Genomic DNA, 22,245 nt, shown 5'->3' on the forward strand with positions numbered 1-22,245 from the left:
CAACATTTCACTTGTTATTTTTCTGAACTAGAAAAAAGTAAACCCAGATTTACAAGTAGAAGTAAAGCCCAGTATTCGAGCAAGAAAAATTCAAGAAGAGAAGATGAGGAAACAGATACAGAAAGAAGAATACTGGAGAAGGCGAGAAGAGGAAGAACGCTGGAGGATGGAAATGAGGTAATGCATTCTGTTTTATCAATGAATGAGACAAAGCTGCAGTCAGATTATCTAAAATTACTTCTGTAGTTACTTATTTTGATTACTTGTTTTGGGAACTCTATACTGTCTTGTTTTAAATTAAACTGTCATTATCCCTCTGGGGTTTTTGATTACTAGAAATGAGTTAGTGAGAACATTCAAGAATTTATTTAGAATGGTTGCAAGTATTAACTGCTATATAAAGAGAACACTGATGCTCTTCAGGCGATATGAAGAGGACATGTACTGGAGGAGAATGGAGGAAGAGCAGCATCAGTGGGATGACCGCCGCAGAATACCAGATGGAGGATATCCTCATGGTCCTCCAGGACCTCTAGGCATGCTGGGAGTTAGACCAGGAATGCCTCCTCAGCCCCAAGGACCAGCTGTGAGTTTCTTAACTTGAGGGGGGAAAAAAAGGAAAGAAATCATACTTACCAAGAGGCACAGTTAAGAACTATAAATTGTTCAGCGATACTTCCGTTGTCTCCGGTGTTTCTTAAAGGATTGAGAAAAATGAAGAAAAAATTATATACTAATTAAACTCTGTAGGTGGACCTGTCTTCTGAAATAAGCCCACTTATATGATGAAAGAATGCCTCCAAGACAAATATTGTTTCTTCTGAAATACAAGTCACTCTGGATTTGTGTACTACTTCTTAATTTATTTAATTGCATTATACTTTTATTTATCGAATTGTGGACAAATGTATGGATAAAAAGTGGTTGGATCGTCAGTCCCAGAGGATAATGGTTAGTGGTGGGCCTTACTTTACCTGGAGGTCAGTAACAAGTGCAGTGACGCGTGTGTTTATACTGGGATTTGTCTCATTAACACCTTATCAATGATCTGAAAGGTGATGGAGTGAGTGCACACTCATCAGGTTTGCAGCTGACATGAAACTGAATTGGTTTGGGATGGGGAGAACAGCTTAAACCTTTGAGGGCAGGGCTACCATCCAACAGGACCTAGGCAGACTGGAGGAATGGACCAACAGGAACTTTATAGAATTTTGCAAGGACAAATTCCTAATGCTGCACTTGGGAAGGCATAACCACTTGCACTGAGGGGCTGGGTAGCAGCCCTGCTGAAAGGCACCTGGGGTTCTTGGCAGATAGTAAGCCGAACATGAGCCAACCATGTGCCCTGGCAGCAAACAAGGCTAACAACATCCTGGGTGATGTTAACAGGAGCATAATCAGTAGATAAAGGGAAGTGATCTGCTTTCATTAGACCCAAACTGCAGTACTGCATTCAGTTTTGGGCTTTCCAGTACAAGAAAGATACTGATAAACTATAGCAGGTTCAGTGTGGGGCTACTGGGATCAGGGGTCTGGAGTGTGTGCCCTGTGAGGAGAGACTTGAGGGATCTGGGCCTGTTCAGCCTGGAGAAGAGAGAGCTTCAGTGGGATGTAATAACTGCCTAATACTTCTAATACCTGTTCATTATAAAGACAATGGAGCCAGGCTCTTTACAGTTGTGAGGGGGCGAGATACAACCGGCTTAATCTAAAACAAAAGAGGTGCAAACTGAATACAGGTTTTTTTTTCTTTTTTTCTCCACACAGACGTTTTGAAGCTTCCATCTTTGGCGGTTTTCAAGAACCGACTGGATGAAGCTCTGAGCAACATGATATAGTCTTATAGCTGACCATGGTTTCCACAGGAGGCTGGACTAGAGGACCTCCTGAGGTCCCTTCCTATTTGAATTCTTCCATGATTCTATGAAAGCAATCATAGATATTTATTTTGCAGCAGTATGCAAGTATTTCCCAGTTTGCAAAAGACAATAGATATTTATGTTGGGGAGGTACTTTTGATCCTGGGATTTCCCAATTTGTTTATTTTTGATACATTTCAAGTTTTTTTTCAGATATGATAGATTGTGATCAGTGTAAGTTGTTAAGGACACCAGTTCATGTTTTGTTACATCTCAATAATTTGAGGTTTGAATATGCTGTTGTTTAGCCACGTTTGGTTTTTGGTCACACATCACCTGTGAATTTGGAAGTATATCATAGAATAGTTTGCGTTGGAAGGGACCTTAACGATTATTCCAACCCCCCTGCCATGGGCAGGGACACCTTCCACTAGACTAGCTTACTCCAAGCCCTCTCCAACCTGGCCGTGAACACTTCCAGGGATGGGGCATCCACAACTTCTCTGGGCAACCTGTTCTAGTACCTCACCACCTTCACAGTAAAGAATTTATTCCTAATATCTAATCTAAACCTACCCATTTTCAGTTTAAAACCCTTGTCCTATCTCTACATGCCCTTGTAAAAAGTCCATCTCCAGACTTCTTGTAGGACCCCTTTAGGTACTGGAAGGTGTTATAAGGTCTCCCTGGAGCCTTTTCTTCACCAGGCTGAACAGCCCCAACTCTTTCAGCCTGTCTTCATAGGAGAGGTGCTCCAGCCCTCTGATCATCTCCCTGCCCCTCCTCTGGACTCACTCCAACAGGTCCACATCCTTCTTATGTTGGGGTCCCCAGAACTGGACGCAGTACTCCAGGTGGGGGTCTCATGAGAGCAGAGTAGAGGGGGAGAATCAACTTCCTTTACCTGTTGTGTACCCAAATTTCAGAAATGTACTTTTTCATCTGTTTAGCCTCTTCGCCGCCCTGACTCCTCTGATGACCGCTATGTGATGACCAAACATGCAGCTATATATCCAACAGAGGAGGAACTTCAAGCAGTCCAAAAAATTGTTTCTATTACTGAGCGTGCTTTGAAACTTGTTTCTGACAATATGACTGACCATGAAAAAAGCAAGAGCAAAGAGGGAGATGACAAAAAAGATGGCAGTAAAGACAGGTATTTTTTTCCTTATTATTTGTTAAGAATTTTATGACTTGTTTCTGAAGTAATTTTATGTTTTTCCTTGTACTGTTATCAGTGCTTTCAGGAATTCTGTTCCTTTTGGGTTTTGATATTACATATGTCACTGTGACCTCAAGAGTATAAGGAATACTCCTATTTTATTTAATTTTTCTATCTCCAGGTTTAGTTTTATGATTTTTATATTATTTTAAATGCAACTTTTAACTGTAATTCACAGAGCTTTGAAAGGAGTTTTACGGGTGGGTGTTTTGGCTAAAGGTTTGTTACTCCGTGGAGACCGAAACGTCAGTCTTGTTTTGTTATGTGCTGAGAAGCCTTCAAAGATGTTACTCAGTTGTATTGCTGAAAATCTTCCCAAACAACTTGCAGTAAGTAGTATTTAGATTTTTGGATTTGAATTTTGGTAAAGATACTGTAAAAGTCTGTCCTCGAGTCAAATATCTGTAGGACTGACCATGCTGCATTTCATAGCTCAGGTTCAGTTTTTTTCAATTTCTGAGCGTTTCTGTCTGAATTCAGGGACTATGCTGCATGTTTGGCTTTTTGTATATTGTGTCCATACAAGTGCCTAGGTGCTTATGCTAGTGGTGTAGTGTCAATCATTAATAGATTTCATTTAACTGGGAAATAGAAATGAGCAGAAGAAAGACTATTATCCAGTTACCAGCAGCAATAGAGGTAATTTGTGCAGTGTTGCAGGAAGCTTGCACTACCTGAAGGTCAAAGTTCTCCATTAATGCCAGTCTGTTTGTATTTGTCTTGTTTCCAGTTTGTATGTGTCAATGCTTTGTAGTCCCACAATTATTTAACTATGTCTTATGTGTGTTTTTTTCATTTGGCACTAAAAAAAGAATACACACAGTCTTCAACCATTCAGCAAAATTCATATAAACCATTTACTGTATTTCTATAAGAAATGAAAATACAGAATAAAGTTTTTAACTTCAGTGTTCTCTACTGAACAAAGCCTGTCCACCATTATTATAGAATGCTTGTCACAACATTAGTATTTCAATGCAGTCTGGTAAAATGCTTGACAGAATCAGGGGCATGGTAGAGACATTAGCAGGATCAGATTAATTAGAAAAATAATCTTGGGTTTGCTCTTGTTTGAAATAACAGAACAGAAGAAAACTTGAAAACTGCACATTTTGGTCTGGCTTTGTGGAGAATTCACTTGTCCCTCTAGTTTGTGGAAGGTGATAGAGGTGCCTACAGCTTTATTTTGGGGGTGTTTAGAGTTATTAAATCTAGTTGCAAGAAGCAGTTCTGAGTAACCACCTTGTTACTCTTACTTTTTTTCCCCCTGGTGTTAATCTTACCCTTTGTTCTCATCAGAGGATGTTGTGATAGCCAAGTATAGAATGTGACTTGCAGTACCCATCCTGTAACTGTGAGCTTGAAGAACTACCACTGCATCTTTGTGCTTTTTAAAAGCTCCTATGTTCCGATGAGAAAAATATCGAACTGGCATTTGAAGTGGCACTAAGGCTTTTCTTTATCTCAAACGCTGTTATGTAATTTACTTAGTATTTGAATTTCACTTATGGGTAGGTTTGCTTTTTTTCTTTTGCATACTTGGCAACTGCTGTGTGTTTTCATTAATGATTTGGAAACAGTATGCAAATCCATATGCATATATATATATCTTAATTGTGTATAATGTTGTTTCTTTGAATACAGAGGTATCTGCTTCATATAATTATATTGTGTTTCTGTCTTTCTGTTAACGAAGACTATGTTGAAATACATTTTCTTCCCCTTGCTTGGCCACATACTAATAGAAATTTCTGTTTCTTGATATTTAGGTAATAAGTCCCGAGAAATATGATATCAAGTGTGCAGTCCCAGAAGCCGCAATAATTTTGAATTCATGTGTGGAACCCAAAATGCAAGTTACTATCACACTGACATCTCCAGTCATTCGGGAGGAGAACATGAGGGATGGAGGTTGGGAAGTTGTTCAAGATGTTACTTCTATCTATTCTACTTAAGATGACATTAAGGTCCTAGAGGGCAACATGCTGACATAACTAATGTATTTGATCAAAACAAGCAGTCTCAGTAGAGAAAAATTAGTTATAAAAAATACTTATATGGTGCATTTAATTTTTCAAAATTCTAGCTTAAATTCCAAACTCAGCTTTCTGGAAAAGATACAAACTTGATTTTTTTTTTCCCTCTAATACAATTCTATGGAAAGTTAAGTATTTTATAGCAAGTGACTATAAACTGGCTTTCTAGTGCAGTCTTGCCCTAAAGGAAAGATTGTATGGTTCTAGAAAAATCATGTTTTCAGATTTTAGCTGGATCAGTATTACCATCTGTGCTGGTTTGAAAGTTAACCAGCAGAGGAAACCGAGTCAACTCAAAGAGAGATTACAAGTCAGAATAACAATTTAATAAAATAATACAATAAGTACAACCACACAGACAAGCAACAGGCACTAACCCACAAAGCCCAAATGTACAACCCAGCACCCCGGGGCACAAACAAAGCGGTGCTACCTGGGCCCCCCCTTGAGTCCAAAGCAAAGGGAGAGGGGAAAAACCTGCTGGTGGGAGAGCTGCTGCAGTCCAGCCAAAAGTGGTAATTGTAGTCCGGCCGAGGGTGGTGGTGAACTGCAGTCTGGTTGAGAGCGATGAGCTGCAGTCCTCCTCTGGATCCCAGGAGTGGAAAAAAAGGTTCCGAAACTCCAGGTTTATATACTCTCCAGTTCAGGTAGGAATGTTCAGTCCTCCCCTCAGAGCGGGGAATTCCATAAAAGGGTATGAGGGTGCTCAGGAACATTCCCCCCCCCCCCCCCCCCCCCACCTCACAGGCCTCTACTGACAACAGTTTCTGGGAAATGGCATGGAGGGCTATAGAATACACAGTTTGGGCTATACCCATTCAGTGATGAATCGGTCCCAGCTGTTCTAACCAGGACACCATCATTTACACATTCCAAATAGCAACACTACTTTTGATGGTAACAGTGCTTATAACTTTAAAAGATGTAATTTTTTTTCCAGCTCTCTGAGGTTACTTTTTGGTCTGGAGTGATTTTTGAGTATATTTAGGCTCCTGATATTGCATCAGTCTTCTATCCAACTGGCAAACTCAGACTTGTAAAATAAAAAATGGCTTTGTCATTTCAGCTGTAGCAGAAAGTGGAGTTTGTAAATAAAATTATGCTTCTGAAGTTAACAGTTTCTCTGGTGCCAGCAATGTTGCTTTAAGGTCTGTTTTGTAATGCTTTCAAAACTCTAAAAGCTTTTTAAGCCAACAAGCATGATTAATGTCTGCAGTACATTGGTTCTTTTTGTTTACGGGTCAGATAAAATTAACTTTTGTTTCCTTTTAATCCTGCATTTTCATAGTTGACAAAGATCGTGACAAACAGGGTTCTAGTGTTTGACAGTGAATCTACGGATAGGAAATCTGAGACTATCTTAACATTTCTCCTATGCAGGTTGAAAAAAATTATGTGTGTATACATATATGTGCTTGTATTTGTATAAGCCACAGAGAGTTTTTTATTTCATCTCATCATTACATGTCCTCTAAATTACTTGAAATTTTTAAATTGCATTAGTAAATGTTCTGTAGCATTAGTGCATTGTAAGCAAGCTGTGTTAACCAAGTCATCTTACATAATCAGAAAGAAAAATATCAAGATATATTCTCTAGTTTGGATGACTTCTGAAGAGTCTTGAAGAGTCTTAAAGAGTGCTTTGTACATGATTTTTGAGTTGTACGTATTATTCCTAACTATAAAGTCTTTGTACATGTACTGTCACAGTCAACCAATTCTACTTGTTTTTTGAAAATCTAAGCGTAACATGACTCTTAATTTGTCTATGCTGAATCAGACTTCATGTATTATTTAATTTCATAAAGAATACTTTAAAATATTTGATTATTAAATTATGTTAAGCATTAAATGAAATTAAACACCATGTTTGTTTATTAACATACTGTGAAAAAGTGCAATATTGATCCTACCACAATACTAAATTTCTGTTTTCTGGCCTAAAACTCTATGATGCAGACTAAAAAGAAAACAAATTTCAAATTACTATGATCAATCCCGTAATTTATGCTACCTAAAGGAAACAAACCTGTACTTTTGTCTGACCCATACTTGAGTTAAAATGATCATTGTCAGTTTATTCACTGCTGGAGTACTGCCTCTAGATAAGCAAAATCCAGTTAGATTTCTCTTCTAAGACACTGAGCAGTATATAACATTCGCTTTTGAAACTAGAACAAATAGAAGCCTGAATTGAAAATTATTGCAGCAAAAAAGGCCTTATTATGAAGACTGCTGCTTATTTGCTGCAGAGTAATAATGTGTTTGTGGTTTTTCTTACTGCAACTCCTCATGCTCTGTGTCTTACAATGGTTTAAAGTTTTCTTTCTTTTTTTTTTTTTAACCTGTTTGGAGAGATAGTTCAGGTGATAAGGAAGGCTTTACTGGAAGAACCAGTTTGAGTAAAGATGAGACTGAGACTTGCATGTGGAGTAGAATCATGTTTGATGTGTAATAATCCCATTACATGATAAAAGGCTAAAAAAACCCCAACAAACCAGTGTCAAATAAAATTGTTAACCATATAGCTACTGTTCCTTACAGTATTGTGCATTTGACAGTTTACCGGATCTGATATGTTCAAAGGGCTCTAACCCCCACTGTGGAGTCTTTCCTTCAGCAAAGTGTACATACCTATAAAAACATATATGTGTGCGCATGCGTCTTTTTTTCATCCTTAACTAACAGCCCTGGTCCAAAGCCTTCTAGCAGAGGGACTTTGTTTCTGTCAGGGATTGCTGCCAAGACACTGGAAGGATTTTTGACCAAGGTCTTCTAAAGCTCAGTGTCACACCTACCATGCTTTACAAAGGAGGGGGTTTGGAGGCATAGTCCTAGCATCTACTGTTACTTTGGGTTTTTTCTTTTTGTCTTTGTCTCTATCCTAGAATTAAGCAGTGTTCACACTAGTCTTTAAATAGTTGACTGGGTAAAATGTATTTCACATAATAAAACTTAGCAAAATTGATATGCCTGTTAACTTTTAATGAAGAGGTAGTGTGGACACAGCATGTCTAACTGAAGATTAGACATGTCTAACTTAAGATATTTAGGGTAGTTATAAATTAAGTTATATAGGGTAAGAATTCATGCTTGTGTTTTGTAAATTAATTCAATTTTTTTGTCTTAGCTTAACAGGGTGGTAGGTTAGGCATCTGAATTTAAAGACTATTTAAGGGGTTAATTCTGAAATGTGAAATAGATGCAAAAAAATCACAGATTAAGTATTACAAGAGTTTCCTTGATACATTTTTTCAGTCAATGTATTCTCAGTGCAATTAGGTGTCTTGCAACTTCTGACTTAGTCTTTAAAGTTTCAAGGATATTCATATGATACCTATTAGTAGCACATTTTAGATTGACATTCCAGCACTGAACAAGATTCTCTTCTGTGCACTTAAACTGTAATTCTTTTTAGTAAAATTATTTTCCAAATTGAAGTTTTTCAGAGCTAGAAGTAATTGGAGTTTAAAATTATGTAGTGAGTTATTGTGATAAAAATTTGCATAGTGTAATCTATTTGCATAGTAGTTTTAAAATAATGTAAAAAATTGACTGATTAGGCTACTAGACACAACAGACACATATTTTTAATTTCTCAACCTTATTTTGCCTCTATTTACCTGCTGTGGGTTTTCTCTAACTATACTCCTTGTCTTTTTATATCCGAGTTTTACTTGTTTCATCAGTTATCTTACCTGGTACCCCTCTTGTAGAGGTGTGGGTTTGATTTTTTGTTTTAAATGAAATACCACTTTAAATGTTTTCATTTGTTCTGTAAATACCTTGTTGGTGCAGTTATTCTTCTTCTTTCCACTTTAACATATAGTCCATAAGTTTAAATATCTGTGTGAGAAGATACCTATGTTCCTCTCAGCTTTGTTCTTATTTTGAAATCCTCCCCCTTTTAGCCCTGTGCAGAGTAATGGGACTATCCTATTAAAAAATGTCCAAATCTGAGTACTTCATATTTAAGTTTAATTATTATTTTGCAAAGTTGTAGCACCATGTTCATTCATGGCTTTTTAGTTCTCTCTAAAGTACCCTACTATTTATTTTGCATTTGTATATAAATAGGTGGTTTCTGAGCTGTCTCTCTGCAGCATCGCTAGAAGCTTCTCCTTGCTGGCATGTTTCATGAGACTATATATATAAATTCTGTTCTCGGAGTTACCTAACTTTATATCTTGCTGGAGTAAACTGTATTCCATACAGCCAGCTCCTGTGAAATGAGTGCCATTGAGTGAGGGCTTTTTCTTTTGTCTTATCTGGTATATCACCAGTTATGCTACCAATATACTTTGTCACTAGTCACAATAGCCATTTTCATAATTAGTAAAACAAAAAACTTTAAAAACTGATTATTGCATTATATCCCTACAATTTTTAAAGTAACTTGAAGGTACCATTTCATATTGTTCAGTGGTTCCAGTTTCATTGATTTAAACCACTTCCAAAAGGGCCTTGTGGTCTTTTCCATTTTGGTAACAAAGGTATCTCCTTTGTAATTAATCCTTTTCTGAATATTTAAATATACAAGATCTACTATATTTTAGAATAATAGAATCATAGAATCATTTCAGTTGGAAAAGCCCTCTAAGATCATCGACTCCAACTGTTAACCTAATGCTTCCAAGTCCACCACTAAACCATGTCCCTAAGCATCCCATCTACACATCTTTTAAATACCTCCAGGAATGGTGACTCCACTGCTTCCCTGGGCAGCCTGTTCCAATGCTTGATAACCCTTTCTGTGAAGAAATTCCTCCTAATGTCCAATCTAAACCTCCCCTGCTGAAAAAAATCTCCCAGAGCAGTTAATTAGGTGTTAGATAAGAAAGGGTTTATTTTGCCAAGGCAGTAGATGTTACATGACACCCGCAGGCCGTGCCTGAGATGTTACATTTTATAATACCATCCATCCAATCCCAGATGTGTCCACCCTGTGGCCTTTACTCTGGTCCGCCCCAGGTCCACCCCCTGAAAATGGATCTGGGGTGCATTTCGGGACCCCCTATTCATCCCACCTTCATCTCCCTCAGAGCACAAAGGGTAGATAGTTACCCAGTTTTTGACCGTGTTCTGTGGTTTAGGCCCTGATATGCTGTTCTGCCAACAATCTAGGCCTTGCCTTGACAAAAGACTAAACATTTCTACTGGTTTCAGGAGTAGGATTGATATAGGGAGCATAGAATGGGGTAAGAGGGTTAAGGAATGTGTAAACAAGGGTGCTAGAGGGAAAGGGATAAGGGACAAGGGACAAAGGAGGGAGGGTTGCTGCTTTTAGAGTCTACCTATAAAACTTACAAGGCTTGCCAATATTAGAAAAATAAAAAAACCATTAGGGGCTTAAGGCATCAAGACCAACACCCACCTTACTACAACCTCCTTTTGGGTAGTTGTAGAGAGCAATAACATCTCCCCTGAGCCTCCTTTTCTCCAGGCTAAACAATCCCAGCTCCCTCAGCCGCTCCTCATAAGACTTGCACTCTAGACCCTTCACCAGCTGTTGCCCTTCTCAGGACACACTCAAGCACCTCAATGTCTGTCTTGTTTTGAGGAGCCCAAAACTGAACACAAGATTTGAGGTGTGACCTTATCAGTACTGCGGTACGAGGGGACAATCACTTCCCTAGTCCTCCTGGTCACACTATTTCTATTACAGGCCAGGATGTCATTGGCCTTCTTGGCCACCTGGACACACTGCTGGCTCATGTTGGCCAACACCCCCAGGTCCTTTTCCACTGGGCATCTTCCCAACCACTCTGCCCCAAGCCTGTAGCACTGCATAAGGTTGTTATGACCCAAGTGCAGGGTCACTTTGCCTTATTGAACCTCATACCGTTGGCCTCAGCCCATTGATCCAGCCTGTCCAGATCCCTCTGTAGAGCCTTCCTACCTTCCAGCAGATCAACACTCCCACCCAACTTGGTTTCATTTGGAAACTTACTGGGGCTATACTCAATTCTCTTGTCCAGATCACTGAGCAAGATAATAAACAGAACCAGCCCCTATACTGAGCTCTGGGGAACACCACTTGTGACCAACTGCCAGCTAGATGTAACTCCATTCTCCACCACTCTGTGGGCCAGACCATTCAGCCAATTTTTTATCCAGCCAACAGTATACCTGTCCAAACCATGAGCAACCAGTTTCTGCAGGAGAATGCTGTGGGAAATGGTGTCAAAGGGTTTACTAACGTCTAGGTAGACAGCATTCACAACCTTTCCCCAGTGGGTCACCTGGTCATAGAAGATCAGGTCATTTAAGCAGGACCCGCCTTTCACAAACCCATGCTGGCTGGGCCTGATCCCCTGGTTGTCCTGTACGTGCCACATGTTGGCACTCAAGATGATCTGCTCCATAACCACCTCTGGCACTAAGGTCAGACTGACGGACCTACAGTTCCCCAGGTTCTTCTTCTGGCCCTTCTTTCAGACATTCTGCTTTGTTTTTTTTCTTTTTTGACTTTCCTTTTCCCCACTGAATCAAAAGTAAAGCAGTCCCTTTTCAGATCCTTCCTTGCATCCTGAATGATATTGGAGCGAATATATCATGGGCTGAGGAATTTATATGAGTAAGAGAGGTTATTAAAAAGTAATGGAACTCTAATACTGAAGAGCATTTCACATTCCTTTAGTCAGTTTTTATTAATGCAAAATAATTTCCATTTTAAGGTATGATAAAAATAACATTACAAAATATCTAGTGCTTTTAAGTGGGTTTTTTTATATACTTAATTTTTCTTAAAAAGAGTAGGTCCCAAATAGCACATGACCATTAAAATTTACATGAAACTAAGTGTGAATGTTTCCACTTTGTTAAAGTGGATTTTTAGTGTTCCTTCTTTCTTGTGTTCTCTGTGTCCAACCATCCTTCCTTCAGTATTTAATTTTAGGGGATATGTGTTTTTCTGGTGTTAGTTTAAAGAAAGAAGTGCTACATATTGCATTTGAAAATAACCTGACAGCTAAAGTTTAATATGATTCTACAATCTTCATACTGGGTTGATGCCCTAATACTAATTGAATAGCTTTTATTGAACAATTACATTTGTTGTTCAAGGGTTTAAACTTTAAATGGCATGTGTGACATTGAAGCTACTTTAAATGGTCAAACACCCATTCCTCACTGCATTTTGCCAATTCAATCCATTTTAGATGTAACCTCGGGTATGGTGAAAGACCCACCGGATGTCTTGGACAGGCAAAAATGCCTTGACGCTCTGGCTGCTCTACGCCACGCTAAGTGGTTCCAGGTTCGGAACATCATTTTACTTTCTTCTTGTAGCCTTATGAGAGATTAGTTTAGTTGCAATATAAATGTTTAACTGTGTGAAAACACTCAGTGTTGTTCATGCTAATAATACTTAATATTTTTCTGGTCCCTAAATTTAAATTTAGAGTGTTGAGTATGGAGGAACTGCTTTATGCAGTTATTGCTCATATGACTTTTTTTTCCTGGTCACTGAGAAGGCGATGTTGAAAGCTTGACTCACTTGGGGGTGATCATGTGTTGTATATTTGTTATGTATTCCATAAGGCTGCAGAGTAACTTTGCTTTAAATAATGGAATATGTGTTTAATGTGGTTAGATTTAAGACTTTTTTTCCTATTTCTTTAAGTATAGGGAATGAAAGGCGAGAAGCAACTGTTTGGTTTAGTGACTTTGCATTCTGGCAAAGGCACAATAAAGAAACCAAACAGATTCCCTTGACCTTTCAGTCTCTATACCTATTTCTTAGACCTTTATTCTTTTTATTTCTAATATAGAAAAATACTGTATTTATTGTTGCAAGTGAACATAGGTCAAAGTGCACAGGCGATCAAGAATTATTGATATAACCTGTGCACTTTGACTTCTATCACTTTAAATTACTAACCCTCTATAAAATACTACTGTAAATGGCAGCTCATGAAATAAAGCTGTAGAATGGTTTGTTTCAGTCTTGTATCTGAGCTTCCATTGAACAGTGGTGTTTTAGTCTTTCAAGAAGTCCTATTTGCTGTAGGTGCTGGGATTAATTTAATTTTGTATTGCTCTCAAGGCTAGAGCTAATGGTCTGCAGTCCTGTGTGGTTATCATACGTATTCTCCGTGACCTCTGTCAACGGGTTCCAACTTGGTCTGATTTTCCAAGCTGGGTGAGTAATGTTCTTTTGAATGAGTCTTTTTAATGCAAAGGTTTTTTTAATCCACTGCAAGTAAAGCATGGGAAAGTGTTACTACAGTTTTAAAATGTAGGGTTTTTTTAAGGAGTAATGTAGAGTTTTGCTTGGGTGATTTTTTTATGGTTGGTTGGTTGGTTTTTTGTTTTTCCCCAACAAACGATCCAGATTACCTCTAAAAAATTAATTTTCTGTGGTTTTGCCATTTGGAGCTGGAAACTTTCAAAAGGAATTTTCTTGTTGTTTTGAATTCTTTGAGGGTAGCATTCTTATTCTGTATTTTAGCATTTTTTTCCTTTACTCTGTATAAAAAAATTATTTTTTTCTAACAACCTACTCTGAATTGCTTGGACTTTACTGAAACTGATTGAAAACAATGTCAGCTGTGCCCTGATAGCTCTATGATAACAGAAAGGCTACTTGAAAGAATAAATCACAGAAATTCCTGCAATCATTAATATATTGTTTCTGCAAGATGAAACACCACAGTACTAGTCTGTGGATGTGTCACCATTAGCATTTTAATCAGTGTCACCTAGACACAGATCTCTCGGTTGTACCCAGTTACCTCTCTCAATTCTTGCAGCTGAATGTTTTTGGCACATTCCTTTACACTGACTATCTTAAATTATGATCTTCAGGAGTGCAACTTGTGTTCCAAATATTAATAAATGTGTAATCTGTGGACTGGACAAAGTTAGTCTGAAACAAAATCTCTGAAGCATATATATGTGGAGGTAAATTCAGCTCTGTTTCATAGACCAAATCCTGTTGCACTGTGCTGTTTCCTAATGTAGACTTTTCAGTTTTGGCAGGAAGAATGTTAACATTGTCAAGACAGTTACAGTAGTTGGCATTATTTCAATGAGAAATGTTTTACAAATGTACTAAGCTTGCCAACAGGAAAAAATGTGGAGTAGTTATTTCTGCTTTTTAAAATATTTAAAGTAAAAAAAAATAATTCCAATTTCTGTGCTACAGTTCAGGAAAGATATACTGTACAAATATAGTTTAACAGAAGTCAGAAGTATATAAGTGCCCTCAATATCGCTTACTAAGTTGCCAAAGAATAAACCCTGGTATACTTTTAGAAAAGCATCCTTAAAAATATTCCAACACACAGCAGGCACATAGATGAAGAACAAGTTTCTGCCTGTTGTCTCTTGTTCTATTGCTTGGCATCACTGAGAAGAGCCTGGCTCCATCCTCTTGACACCCACCCTTTAGGTACTTATACACATTGAGGAGGTCCCCTCTCAGTCGTCTCTTCTTGAGGCTGAACAGGCCCAGCTCCCTCAACCTTTCCTTGTAAGAGAGATTCTCCAGACCCTTGATCAACTTAATAGCCCTCCACTGGACCTGTTCCAGGAGCACCATGTCTCTCTTGTACTGAGGAGCCCCGAACTGGGCACAGCACTTCAGATGTGGCCTCACCAGGGCTGAGTAGAGGGGCAGGATCACCTCCCTTGACCTGCTGGCAATGGTCTTCCTAATGCAACCCAGGATACCATTGGCCTTCTTGGCCACAAGGGCACACTGCTGGCTCATGGACAGTTTGTTTTCCACCAGGATCCCCAGATCCTTCTCTGCAGAGCTGTTTTCCAGAAGGTCAGCCTCCAGCCTATACTGGTTCCCAGGGTTATTCCTCCCCAGGTGCAGGACCCTGCATTTGCCTTTGTTGAACTTCAGACAGTTCTCTGCTCATCTCTCCAACCTATTGAGGTCCCTCTGAAGGGCTGAACAGTGCTCTGGGGTATCAACCACTCCTCTCAGTTTTGTATCATCAGCGAACTTGCTGAGGAGGCATGTACCCCTTCATCCAAGTCATTGATGAACAAGTTAAACAACACTGGGTCCAGTATAGAACCTTGGGGGACACCACTAGTGACAGGCCTCCAACTAGACTCTGTGCCACTGATCACAACCTTCTGGGATCTGCCACTCAGCCAGTTGTCAATCCATCCCACTGTCCACTCATCCAACCCACACTTCTTGAGTTTGCCTATGAGGATTTCAGGAGAGATTTCAGGCCTAGAAGTCTCAGTTCTCTCTAAAATGCTTCCTGTCTTGCTCTTGGTACCTGATGCATTGCCAGTGACATGAATCAATGTTGAAGTTTGTGTATTCAGTTGTTCTTTTGACCTGTTGGCAAAGTCTTACTGGGAAAAAAAAAAAGATTTTAAATATATATAATTTCTGACAGTTACAGATGAAAATTTGTAGATTAAAAAAATATATTTTTCTGGACACAGAACTTTTCCTGATCTGTATGCTAGAAGCCTGTTACAAGCCAAAGAGAGTCCAGAGATTTTCAAAAAGAGCCTAAGTACTTGTAATAATAGAAAGTATTAGGAAATCTAAACACAGACATTTGTATCAGCCTCTTTATATACCTAGAAATAAAAACTAAATTAGAAGAATCTTATCAAGTTCCTACAAGTTAGAAGGAACTAATATTCAAGGTTGATTTATTTTTATTTATTTTGCAAACTTGAAATCTAGTCTTTTGTGCATATAAACACCAGGGCATCATAATTCACATTTTCCCATTATTAAATTGAGGACTTCAGTGTATTGTATGAGGATCCAAAAGAACTAGACTTGAATAAATGCATTAATGTAAGCTACTTTTTTTCTTTCCTGCTGTCTTTTTCTTCATACTTGAAAACAACTAAATTACCATTGCTAAAACTCAAAAGCTTGATCCTGAGTGATGCAGTGTAAGTACCAAAATACAATGCTCAAGAATTAAAATTTGTCACTTATATTGAGCTAAAATAGAAAGGAATGGGCACCCTAAGTAAAGGATTGTAATCAACACTGCGTATAGTTACTTGCATGCATTAGAATAGGCATTTATTCTTGGAAATTTAGAATACTTCCATCAACGCTGTCCATCAACACTGTCTCTGTACAATCCTAAACATCCACTGGTCAGATTATGTGACTCTGTTCTAGAACAAGTAGCAGTTACAAGTATTGAGGCCATGTTGCTGAGAACACAGCTGCGTTGGGCAGGACACGTCTCAAGGATGAAGGACTACTGCCTCCCTAAGATCATGCTTTATGGTGAACTTGCCACTGGCTGCCACAAGAGAGGAACCCCGAAGAGAAGATACAAGGACTCCCTGAAACAACACCTCAACCTTGGCCATATTGATCAACATAACTGGTCTACTCTGGCCTCCAGTCGGGAGGTCTGGAGGCACACTAACACTGCTGCTTCCTTTGAGAATGCACGCAGGATCACTCTTGAGGAGAAAAGACAATGCAGAAAGAATCGTGTCTTGCAGAATATATCACCTAAGGAGTCCTTCTGCTATGCCTTTTGCAACCGGACGTGTCTATCTCGTATTAGCCTTTTTAACCACCAGCGTGCTTGTAACAAATGTGGGTAGAGCCCTTCCCAAATCTTGGTTCACGAAGCCTAGACATGATGAATATTCTTGGAAAATAAAAATAAAAGGCAACATTTGAGCAACTGTAAACTTGGGAGCGGAATCAAAAAACCAAACTCCCAAAAACCCCAACAAAAAAATAAGAGAGATACATTGTTTGAAAATAAAACTTGCCAAGGAGGTGGTATTGAAATATCCATTCAATGCTGAAAAAGCTAAGGAAAGCTATTCTTTACTTTTGCAAAAATATTTTATAGGGTTTTTTTAGTGTCTAATAAAATAAACAATGGAAATATTCACAGAAAAAATATTTAAAATGCAGCTAATCATTTAAGTAATTTTAAATAATATCAAATAATGTGTACATTTTAGAAAACCTGTTTATCATCAAGGATTTTTTTACACTTGTTTAACATCAAGGAAAAGTTTGCTGTGAACTTCAGTTTTGCGAAACTGAAAAACTAGTAACCACTTAAATGTTAAAAGATCATTATAATTTTGATACTTTAAGTTTCTGTATTCTCATAGAAAAAAATAATTTCTCTGTAGCATCCTGTTAATTTCATGAGATGAATCAAATTCATCATTTTCATACTGTGTGCTGTTTATTCATGTGACTGACTGTCGCTGATAATGTCGGAACGGCCAATGCGACATAAATATCAGAGTCAGACATAGTTCAGGTGCAAGGTGATCAGGAAGCTGTTTATTACTCTCAAGTGTTTCTTTTATATTCTTTGTACACTATCGTGTCACAACACAATTGGTCAAAAGTCTCAAACATAAGACACTGCACACACTCTTATTGGTGACACTGAAGACACTGTGCATGCTGTGACATGCTATTGGTGACACTATACACATTTTGATTGGTGACCTTTGGTCTGGGCTGCATTACGTTTGTTCCGTCCACCATTACAGTAAATATTTCCTAAAAGTTGTTTAAATTCCTCATCACTAATTGCCAGGCTGCTGACAGGTTCTCTGTCAACCCCGACAATTCCCCCTCTTTTTTTATTTTATGCCGCAAAGATGGCTTTTGACAGTCTGTTGCAGGGCCCTTTGCAACAGGTTGATCAAGCAAGGCACCAGCATTGGCAACCCCTGATCCAAAGCTAAAAAGAAACACAGCAACATCTCACCAAGAAAGAATCCAGAGAGCTCATCCACTATTCAAAACAAGGATCCACTACAGTCCGAGAGATGTGTAATACATTACCCCAAAGTCTCAACACTCCAATACAAAAGGATTGTTAAGTTTGCACACACAGATATTGTCACACATATATATCTACATAGTCTCTCTCTCTCACACAATCTCTCTTCAGTCATTCATTGGTGGCCACCTCAGTCACTCTTCACTCACACATAGCTGGAATTTCTATTATATTTTTACATTTTAATTACACAGTTTACATTTTAAGTAGTTATTGGCTGTGTACTTCTCAGTTTGTCATCTTTGGCACTCATGTCTAACAACTGTACCTGGCTTGAAAAGGAATACATACAAGGAATATAAGGCCTAACAAATTTAAATGAGATCTATTCTGATTTAGCATCTGTTTGTGCGCCTGCATAGTCTCTTTCCCCCCTTTTTATATTTTAAAATGTTCATTTGATGGGTAAAATTCAGGGTTATGTTATTCTATTAGCACATCATCTAATTCTATATTTTTGTTCATCCTTTAGCAACATGCTGTAAGAGCTGTAAATTAATACAAATGGTATTTCACTTCTTGAATTTAGTTACTCATAATTCGCATCTTGATTGAACTGAAGGAATATTGTATCAAATATGGATTAAATTAGCCTGTACAATACTTTATCATGGGATCATCTACTCAACAGTGTTAATACTGAAAAAGAATTTCTGAACGTTTACATTAGGTATATTAAGAGAAGCTTCTCAGCAGTAGTCACTAAAGGAAAACAAAACAGGTATTAGAATTCATGCAGTACATTGCAAATAATTCTGTTAAAGAGGTTCATGTCCTCTCACACTGAGTACAATGTAACTTTTAGAGATTTATGCTGGATGTCTGCAGCGTGACGTGCACTCTAACCTGCAAGAATTGTTTTAGTTCTGAAAAACCAGCAAATTACAACATTACTTGTCCTTACAGTTTTTCAGAACTTCCTAAATTGTGGAGAAGTTAAACCAATGTCTGAGTTACGTGAGTAATGTGTGATTGGCAGCAACACATGATTTCTGTCTATAGTCAGTACCTAGAAAAATGAATAGATAAATCACTATTACAGTCTGCTAATACAGCTTGAAATTCAGTGTCTTCTGAGAGAAGTCAGTCCAAGTTGTCTCCGATGTCTGGGACGTAATTAACTCTCGGCTCTTGTTCATCTGCTTCTTGTAGTTGTTCTTCACCTTAATAGAAAACTCACAAATTTGTTATTAATAGTTCAGTCAGTTTTAAGTGGCTATTGTGGGTAATTTTGCAGTTTTTCTTTGAAGCTGAAGGCCTAGTGATGGTTCTTTGCAGTGTAATTCTCTCCGTTGGAGATAGGTTCCATGGCTTGGTTCTTTGAATTTTCCTGGAGCATTCTTCAATCCTGCTTCTCAAATAACATTGGTTAGAACAATCACATTTAATTTTAACTCATCTTTTTAGGTCTCTAACTTCTGTATTTCCTTTTACTTTGCTTTTATCATTTTGAGCAGCATTTTATCATGTTGTGCTGCAGAAAAATTCTCTCCTATTGTAAAGTAAAACACACTGAATTTCAGGAAGGTCAATGTAACTTCAATAAAAGCAAATAGCAGCTTTCATTATGAAGAAACAATTGACTGTTCAAAATCTCAGCATATGGAAATCTTTCAGAGGATGGGATTACTGATTTTGATAAGGGGTTTAGTTGCATAATTGGATTAAATATAGTTTTGCATCTTTTACTTTTCTTTTATCAAGCCACACATGGCTTGGGATTTTAACAGGATTCACAAATTCATAGGGCAGATTCTTGCCTCTCCGAATGTAAAAAATGAAACTGGAGAACAGTCACGTCCTTTTACAACTTAAACAGTCTCACCCAGCCTCTGAAACTATATGATCAGCTAGGATTTATAAGCAGCTAAATCTGAATTTTTGCTGATATTTATACATTTTTCTGGGATATGCACGAAAACTTTAAACATCTTATTTAAACAAAATAGATGTAACAGTTTAACTTACATCAATGTATTTAAGAAGTTAACACTTGTAAAGTAGCTTTCAACTTTAGCAATTTACATAAAGCCACAGTAAAACTCACTCAGGCTGCTTTAAACTAGGGTTTTGCTTATAAGAGTATACCAGGGGATCCAGAATGCACACCTGCAAAGCAGCAACAGTTCTGGTTTGTCACCTGATAACACGGACACACCTCTGCTGCTTAGCACAGAGACTAGGACAGATGCAGATTAAACTTGAAACGCTGTCTGTTGTTAGGCAGTTTCCTGTATTATATCCTTAGATTTCATCTCTCTTTCCACAAAGGTGGAAACTTCCAGCTAGAAACAGTTTATTTATTTTTCTCTTTTTTTTCTCCGGCAAAAACTACCCCTGTCCAATAAGATATTTTTGAGCTAGGTGTTCCACCAAATAAGTCTACCTTAAAGCTTCCTCAACAATCTCAAAAAACCTATCTGTAAAATACAGAAGCAACAAAAGAATGTTTACAGAGCTGTTTAAGCAGGGGGTGGAGAAGGAAGGTAGAGCAGCTGTGCCCAGCAGCTCTGCTTGAGAATCGTTCCCCCCACACGCTTTGGAATTTTCTTATCACAGGCAGTTGTCAGCAGTTACTTTAAAAAGTCTATTTCTCCATTACATTTATGTATGTATTTTAAAACAATTTTGGTTATTTTAATGAATAACTTCAGAAAAGAGTTAGTAAGACTATGTTATGAAATTGTAAGACAATTTCTTTCTCCAGTCAGAAGGTTACAAAGTTGCAATTTTTACAAAGTAGGAGAGTTTCACTCCTGCTTAGTTACCAAGCAACAGACCTTCTCTATCATGAGAAATACACACTGTTTTTTCTCCCTGGCAAGGCTGAATCTTTTCAAGGGAGGGCTTTTTACTTTTCTTTTTCCCTTTTTGTCCTGGCAAAGAACTTTGTTTCTTCACATACACACACACAGTAACAATAATATTGTGAGCTCACAAAAACATTCAACAGATACTACAGTTAACACAAGAATTAACAGAAATATCAGAAGGCAGTTTTTTGCCCCCCTTTTCTCCCCCCCCCCCCCGGTAGGGATCGTCGTCTTCAGGCTTCCATGACACCAAACTTGATTTGTTGCATATTTTTCTGTGTTTTATCTTACACACATTGTGAGACTGAAACAGCCAATTAGTACATGAACAAAAAATAAGTAACTCAGGCTGCGAAGAAGTTCAAAGGCTTATACAGGGATGGGCCTTGCTGTCTTGTTTTCTGCCCAGCCCCCACTGTTCTAATTTATCTCTGTCCCTCTCCATTCGCTTAAATATCTTGACTTGAATTTCTTTTCTTAGTTGTTTTCTCAGTGGAGTTATCTGGTGGAAAAACTGCTTTTTCTGCAGCGGTGGCAATGGAGAGGGGGGGTCCTTACTTCTTTTCTGTCTCCGGGAGTGAATTATTAAATTTTTCTGCATTTTTTTGCTTGGAGGTGTAGTTCAAGGACAATTTGTTACATCGGCAACCTGCTTATCTTTCTGGGCAACTGCATTTCAGAGTTTTAGTTCTTATACGAATTATTGCATAAATTGTTGCCTCCCGTACGCTTCTAAATCTTTCAGAGTCTCACGGAGCAAGTGTCAGGCAAACACACGAAATGCAACTTAACGTAGTAGCTTCAAAGCCTTATTTTCAGTACTATAACAGCACACGTCGTAAATTAAATTCAGCAACCTTGACATTCTTTCAATTAAGGAGGGATTTCCACGTAGATAGAACTACACTTTTCTCCTTCGTTATATGCTGACCCATCGTTAAAATATAGTCCCCGGTGGCACCCCCATTAGCTTACCTAATGAGGGTTCAAAAAGTTCAGGTCCGGACCGTTTGGCGGGAACTACCCGCTCTCAAGCTTCACCGGGCTCCGTTCCCCCTGTGCCTCGCCCCACAGGTCCAATCTCTCTCTAGGAGAGAAAATCCTCTGCTCTTTCCCCCTCTAGGAGGGAAGTCACGGCAGCCCCTCTCTCTCGGAGAGGAATCCCTCCAAACTCTTTCTCGGAGTTGGAGATAAATCCTTCTTCAACGCTGTAATCACGTCGGGGTCACCATATGTCGCTGATAATGTCGGAACGGCCAATGCGACATAAATATCAGAGTCAGACATAGTTCAGGTGCAAGGTGATCAGGAAGCTGTTTATTACTCTCAAGTGTTTCTTTTATATTCTTTGTACACTATCGTGTCACAACACAATTGGTCAAAAGTCTCAAACATAAGACACTGCACACACTCTTATTGGTGACACTGAAGACACTGTGCATGCTGTGACATGCTATTGGTGACACTATACACATTTTGATTGGTGACCTTTGGTCTGGGCTGCATTACGTTTGTTCCGTCCACCATTACAGT

The 22,245-nt window shown here is 38.4% G+C and overlaps 2 protein-coding genes across 2 annotated transcripts in view; one reads left to right on the forward strand and one right to left on the reverse strand.

The window, feature by feature from the left end:
- LOC116780036 (syncytin-A-like) overlaps nt 1-22,245 on the reverse strand; it is a 1,173,168-nt gene that overhangs the window by 630,798 nt on the left and 520,125 nt on the right. The gene's annotated exons all lie outside the window — the stretch shown is intronic.
- LOC116780028 (zinc finger RNA-binding protein-like) overlaps nt 1-22,245 on the forward strand; it is a 57,209-nt gene that overhangs the window by 33,260 nt on the left and 1,704 nt on the right. Inside the window, exons 11-17 of the mRNA XM_032674530.1 lie at nt 32-177; nt 424-586; nt 2,810-3,015; nt 3,260-3,410; nt 4,851-4,992; nt 12,278-12,375; nt 13,165-13,260. Coding sequence (XP_032530421.1) covers nt 32-177; nt 424-586; nt 2,810-3,015; nt 3,260-3,410; nt 4,851-4,992; nt 12,278-12,375; nt 13,165-13,260 — 1,002 coding nt within the window. The remainder of the gene's footprint in view (nt 1-31; nt 178-423; nt 587-2,809; nt 3,016-3,259; nt 3,411-4,850; nt 4,993-12,277; nt 12,376-13,164; nt 13,261-22,245) is intronic.

Source organism: Chiroxiphia lanceolata, chromosome W, assembly GCF_009829145.1.
Source record: "Chiroxiphia lanceolata isolate bChiLan1 chromosome W, bChiLan1.pri, whole genome shotgun sequence".
NCBI lineage: Eukaryota > Metazoa > Chordata > Aves > Passeriformes > Pipridae > Chiroxiphia > Chiroxiphia lanceolata.